The sequence below is a fragment of the Bactrocera dorsalis genome, chromosome 3, assembly GCF_023373825.1.
Source record: "Bactrocera dorsalis isolate Fly_Bdor chromosome 3, ASM2337382v1, whole genome shotgun sequence".
NCBI lineage: Eukaryota > Metazoa > Arthropoda > Insecta > Diptera > Tephritidae > Bactrocera > Bactrocera dorsalis.
This window is the reverse complement of record NC_064305.1, coordinates 40,381,323-40,388,014: the sequence shown is the minus strand read 5'-3', so window position 1 is coordinate 40,388,014 and position 6,692 is coordinate 40,381,323. Positions and strand designations below refer to the sequence as shown.

Here is a 6,692-nt window from a genome sequence, read left to right as displayed (position 1 = left end):
TATAATATTACTTACCAGACAACAAAAGGACAACTTTCCATCGGTATTTCAAAAACATTTATCTGTGAAGGTTATATACATATTTATGATTTCATTCGCGCTTTTGAATAAAGTGACATATTCACAACCACACACTTTCCATTTCAGACAGAATACACACGTATGTACATATTTTATTCGTAAGCAGTATGTTGAAAACAAGCCACAATTCATTATATTCATATATTGTATTACATGTTATATAAGTACTTCTTTTGCAAATGCCATCACCACTAACACACATAAAAGGAACTCGCATGAAAATTATAGGGTGGACTCCATAACTGCATATTGTGACTTAGTTTATTTTTACGGTTGTCCTGTTTTCCTTTCACCCAGAAGTGGCATGGTTTCATTGCCTAATTTGTTGTTTAGCCTGTTGTAAATCAATTTAAGCAAAAATCAAACACATAAAATATGTATTTGTGTAAAATACAAAATGAACGACGAACGAACAAGAATTCGTAAAATACAGCGAGCTACTCCGTGCTGCGTATGTACTCTTACAAAACTCGGGCACAACTGAGCGATGTCCGCCTGAATAAAAGCGTCACCCATTGCCATATCCTCACTGAATGGTTGGTTGGTTGAATGACTCAAAAAAATCGAATGTAATTTTTACACTCTTGCAACACGTTGCTACAGAGTATAATATTTTTGTCACATCACGGTTGTAAACAATAGAGTTATATATAGGGTTACATATATATGTATAAATGATCAGGATGACAAGATGAGTAAAAATAAATATATTTTAATGAAACCTTTGTCGCAAGAAGTGGAGGACGAGTTTCTAGATGAGAGTAATCGAACCACTGCTATGCTTACAAAACGTTATTAAACTAAGAAAAACATTGAAGCTATAATAATTAACTTCGTCCAAGATAAATCACTTGAAAATCTCTTCCTAACATTGTAATGGATGCAATTGGATGATAACTCCTCCCACTTTTTTTTATCGAAAATAGATATTAAACTGTGGTATATGTTATACTTACTCAAAGATAACCCTGAGCTAATAATAATGGGTTGTCAAAAAAGTCTTGCGGTATTTTTATTGATGTTTTTTTTTTTTTTAATTGAAATTGAAATGAATTTTTGATGACTCATGCCCAGCTCTTGACCGATGCTACGGCTGCTATTATGCCGGTCTCTTTCGACCAATTCAGCGATTTTATCGCAATTTTCGACGACAGGCCTTTCGGAGCGTGGCGCATCTTCGACCACCTTATACCAGAACGAAAACGTTGAAACCATCGTTGTGCGGTGGAAATGGAAACTGTATCGGGTCCATAAACTGCACAAATTTTATTGGCGCCTTGAGATGCATTTCTGCCTTTATCGTAGTAGTACTGTAAAATATGCCGTATTTTATCTTTCTCAAACACGTTTTACCGCATGAAATGAGCTTTCCAAAAAGGTATAGCATGACCCGATCCGACGAATAAAACTAGAACTACGCGCTTTCAGCGCCAACTAGCGAAAATACCGCAAGACTTTTTTGATAACCTAATTATATACACGTGTTCCAATAATGGGTTCAATTGTATCAATAATTTCCTTACTCCCGATATATCCAATAGAAAAACTTGCGAGCTTGCGGCTGACTTTATGTTGCATATATTGGCTAATATGCGAGTTATGTTATGAAATCGAGGATGTTTTTCTAATAATGATGCGTCTTTTACCCAAAATTAAGAGAATTAGGCTTTTTGATCTTCCGATTGGTTTTACATTGTATTTATCGGTTTATACGGAAAGTATCTTAACAAAATTAATTGAAAGTATACTAGTAAGAATGACGCAAATCCCCACATAATGTTGTAATATTTCCGACTTTTCACCTGGCTACGATTTTTAATGAAATTAAATTAACAATTATGTGGTTTACCATTAAATATGAATGAAATTGGTCGAAACTTCATATCGCTAATGAAAGGAATTTCGATTCTCTGGTTTACGTTTTTCACATCAACTCAAAATATTAAATTTAGCCTCTTGGGTTTAGTTTATATCACTCAGGTCCCATTTAGAGATGACTTTTGTAAAATTTTCGTTGACGCAAGTAAAAAATGTATAATAATAATACTAGGTGAGTACAATACCTTCAGTGTAAACTAATAAGATATCAAATGTTGAATGTTCTAATATTCTTTTTTGCTAACACCTACATATGCATAGGTATTTTGCCGGCTTTGATCCTTGCAAGTTCCTTGAGTATATAATGTTCGGTGACACCCAAAGTACATCTTCCTTACTTGTTTGTTTTTGTTCTTGTTGTGGAAGTAGTACTCAGTGTATTTTCATTGTTACTCAATGCTCTCTCGGCTTGACAACACTTCGGCTGTTATGTTTATAAAGAAAGACATGAAGGAATCGGAATTGCTTAGCAAAGGGCTTAGCCAAGCACGCATCGATGTGATTTGCTATTCTTTTGCACGCTACACTTTTATTTGTCGGTGTGAGTTGTCAGTTTCCTTAACGTGAATTTTTTTGCTTTTCCCTCGCACTTTAGATCCTTCTTGAACTTGCTTTATACATACTACATCTCAAAGTACATGTTTTCCGCGCATACACATGTAAGTACATAATATGAATTTATTTGAGTGTTCAATTCCCCGACCTTCCATAACAAAATTGAAGAAACACACTTTTCTCGATAACACAAACTTCGGAGAAAGTTTGCAAATTAAAAACTGAGAAAATGTTTATTATGGCAACTATTGAATTATTTAACACTAATATACGTAATTAATTTTTGTCTAGGCTAAAGTCACATATTATATTATTATACCACTATTGTGTTACTCATTTATTGCAAACTTCGCGGAATGGCAATGTTGCAAAACAGCTGTTCATTTTTACGTGAAATTTATTTTGCTACAAATTTGAAATTATCTGTCGTGCATGGCAATCACAAAATGTATAACATTTAAACATAATATTGAATTATTCTTCTTCTTCTTTACTAGCGTAGACACCGCTTACGCGATTATAGCCGAGTCAACAACAGCGCGCCAGTCGTTTCTTCTCTTCGCTACGTGGCGCCAATTGGATATTCCAAGCGAAGCCAGGTCCTTCTCCACTTGGTCCTTCCAACGGAGTGGAGGTCTTCCTCTTCCTCTGCTTCCCGCGGCGGGTACTGCGTCGAATACTTTCAGAGCTGGAGTGTTTTCATCCATCCGAACAACTTGACCTAGACCTGGATTTCCAGGCTGACATTGTCGGTGGTGTTAATGCTGGTTCCTAAATAGACGAAATTATCTACAACTTCAAAGTTATGACTGTCAACAGTGACGTGGGAGCCAAGTCGCGAGTGCGACGACTGTTTGTTTGATGACAGGAGATATTTCGTCTTGCCCTCGTTCACTGCCAGACCCATTTGCGTTGCTTCCTTGTTCAGTCTGGAGAAAGCAGAACTAACGGCGCGGGTGTTGAGACCGATGATATCAATATCATCGGCATACGCCAGCAGCTGTACACTCTTATAAAAGATTGTACTTGCTCGATTCAGTTCTGCAGCTCGAATAATTTTCTCCAGCAGTAGATTGAAAAAGTCGCACGATAGGGAGTCGCCTTGTCTGAAACCTCGTTTGGTATCGAACGGCTCGGAGAGGTCCTTCCCGATCCTGACGGAGCTTTTTGTGTTGCTCAAGGTCAGTTTATAAAGCCGTATTAGTTTTGCGGGAATACCAAATTCAGATATCGCGGCATAAAGGCAGCTCCTTTTCGTGTTGTCGAAAGCAGCTTTGAAATCGACGAAGAGGTGGTGAGTGTCGATTCTCCTTTCACGGGTCTTTTCCAAGATTTGGCGCATGGTGAATATCTGGTCGGTTGTTGATTTACCAGGTCTGAAGCCACACTGATAAGGTCCAATCAGTTTGTTGACGGTGGGCTTTAATCTTTCACACAATACGCTCGATAGAACCTTGTACGCGATGTTGAGGAGGCTTATCCCACGGTAGTTGGCGCAGATTGTGGGGTCTCCTTTTTTATGGATTGGGCATAGCACACTTAAATTCCAATCGTTGGGCATGCTTTCATCCGACCATATTTTACAAAGAAGCTGATGCATGCTCCTTATCAGTTCTTCGCCGCCATGTTTGAATACCTCGGCCGGCAATCCATCGGCCCCTGCCGCTTTGTTGTTTTTCAGGCGGGCAATTTGCTATTCGAACTTCGTCATTGAATTATTTAATTAATATAAAATTATTTGATTAAGTATTTAGTAGTTTAGTAAAAACTAGTAGAAAAAACAACTTTTACGGATAAATGAGGAGCAGCTGACTTATTGCAATATTATTGCATTAAAACACAATTTTATATTCCACCAGCTTATTTTACTTTACAATGAATAATTCTTTGAAACAAAATTTCGCACAATTAGTACTGCTAACATTTGGCGACACTTATTTACTAAGCTCTGGTTGCGCAGAGTCTGGGCGAATCTGCAAAACAGGTAAGCATTGCGCGCACTATTCATGTGCTTTGTGTACTTTTTAAGTGTTTTCATATGAGACTCTCCATTTTGCTGGTGCGTCGTCAATTAATGTAACATTTGATGAGCCGCATGTGAAGTTGCTTTAATGATGAAAGTATTTTCCTAACATGATGTGAATTAATTGCATACATCGTTAAACGTTCTTTGTGAAATACAGGCTTATTATATATGTACTCTTGTGACAAAAAAATATGACAAAAAAGTACCCGGAATTTGTAACCAAAACGCAAAATATTTAATTAGTCATTAATTAATTTGTCGCCTTCAAATTAGTCCCCACCAGATGTAAAACACTTATACCAACAATTTTTCCACTACTCGAAACACTTAGCATTTTCTGAATGGCCTTCAGCCCCTTCAGCTCCTTCAGCGAATTTTGTTTTATCTCTTCAATCGACTGAAAATGGGTCCCATTGCGATGTTTTTGAACTTGTTAAATCCATGTCTCATCAGCAGGTATAATGCTCTCAAAGAATTCGGAATCGGCTCGACCAAACATGTCCAAAGAGACCTTTTTACGGTACTCTTTTTGAAAAAAAATCAGCTTTATCGGGACGAGTCGTGCAATAACGCGAGAGACTTGCCTGACGATTTGCAAGTACCATATTGTTCACTTTTTTAATATTTTAATTAGTTTAAGAGGTATAAGGTCGACCAGAACGACGCATGTCTTCAACGCGAAATAGAAATAGAATAAAATTTGAGGTTCTGCACCGCGACCTAGGGTCTATTGTGCCCTCCCCTATATCACATGGCCTCCCAGAGCCCCAGCAGCCTGAACAGTTCCAGTAGTTTGCCGGGCGCCAGTGAGGTGATGTGATCCCTGCTGATATATACTGAATCCCGGGCCTTGAGCCTTTTTCCACAGATTGCTGAGCAATCCAGGATTAGGTGTGCTGGTGTTTCCAGCTCCAAGTCGCAGAACCGGCAGGTAGCACAGGAGACCATGCCCATGTTGGACATGTGCTTCCTGAGCTTACAGTGCCCTGTGTAGACTGCGACGAGGAGGCGGAATTTCTCACGGGGGAGGTTCATAAATTCTTTGAACCTGGAGAGGTTATATCCTCCTAGAAGCAGCTTGGCGTGATGCATACTTGCTGCCTGCCGCCAGTACCGCTTCCTCTCCTCTCTCTCCTCAGTGCGAAGCAGCTCCTTAAGAGTGTGGGATCCTACTGCTATATATGGCTCTGGTCCCAACATCTTGGACGCTGCCGCCTTGCGTGCCAGTTCGTCGGCCTTCTCATTTCCTTCTACTCCCTTGTGCCCTGGTACCCAAATTAGGTGCACCCGGTTGCGCAAGGACAGGCGGTTTAGCCTTTCTATGCATTCCTCGACTAAAAGCGATTTGGTCTCGAACGACAGGATCGCTTTTAGTGCCGCTTGACTATCACTGAGAATAGCTATGCGCTGGTTGCGATAGTTGCGGCTGAGGTTCACTTCGGCGCACTGACTGATGGCAAAAACTTCAGCCTGGAAGATGCTTGGGAAGCAGCCCATAGGGATGGACAGCTTAGTATGCGGACCCGCTATACCTGCCCCAATGCCTTCCGGTGTTTTTGAGCCATCAGTGTACCACTGAATGGTACTGTCCTTTAGCAGCCTTTCCAGAGTGGAATCATTCCACTCCGTTTTGCTGCCTAGAGTTACTGTGAAGTTCTGCTTGAAGTTTATTTTCTTTGATGTGCCGCCTCTTGGGAGGAGGGCTAGCGGTGTGCTTTCCGCTAGAGCATCCATCTGTTTAGAGGACACTATCTTCCCCCTTCCACAGCCTTCTGCTGACATTAGCAGCATGGTGTGTTTTGCTGCTAGCTTGATCACCTGATGCAGCGGTGTGAGCTCTAGTATGACTTCCAGTGCCACCGTGGGGCATGTGCGCATTGCCCTCGAAGCACAGACACATGCAAGTCTCTGCAGCTTTGTTAGTCTCTGAATCACAGAGGACTGTGCTGCCTTGTCGGCCCAGGCAACCGCTCCATAGGTGACGATAGGCCTTATTATCATGGTATACAGCCATCTGATGATATTAGGCTTGCATCCCCATGATCTGCTGGCCAGGCGTCTGCATATCATGAGCGCTCTAGTTGCTTTGGACAACGTTAAGTCCAAATGCCTGCTCCATCTCAATGTTGAGTCTAAGGTGAGGCCAAGGAAT

The 6,692-nt window shown here is 40.5% G+C and overlaps 1 protein-coding gene across 1 annotated transcript in view; it reads right to left on the bottom strand.

Moving 5' to 3' along the window:
* LOC105223785 (beta-glucuronidase) overlaps window positions 1-553 on the bottom strand; it is a 66,506-nt gene extending 65,953 nt beyond the window's left edge. Inside the window, exon 1 of the mRNA XM_049452089.1 lies at window positions 16-553. Within this exon, the coding sequence (XP_049308046.1) occupies window positions 16-58 (43 nt within the window). The 5' untranslated portion in view covers window positions 59-553. The remainder of the gene's footprint in view (window positions 1-15) is intronic.
* Between the last annotated feature and the right edge of the window lie 6,139 nt (window positions 554-6,692).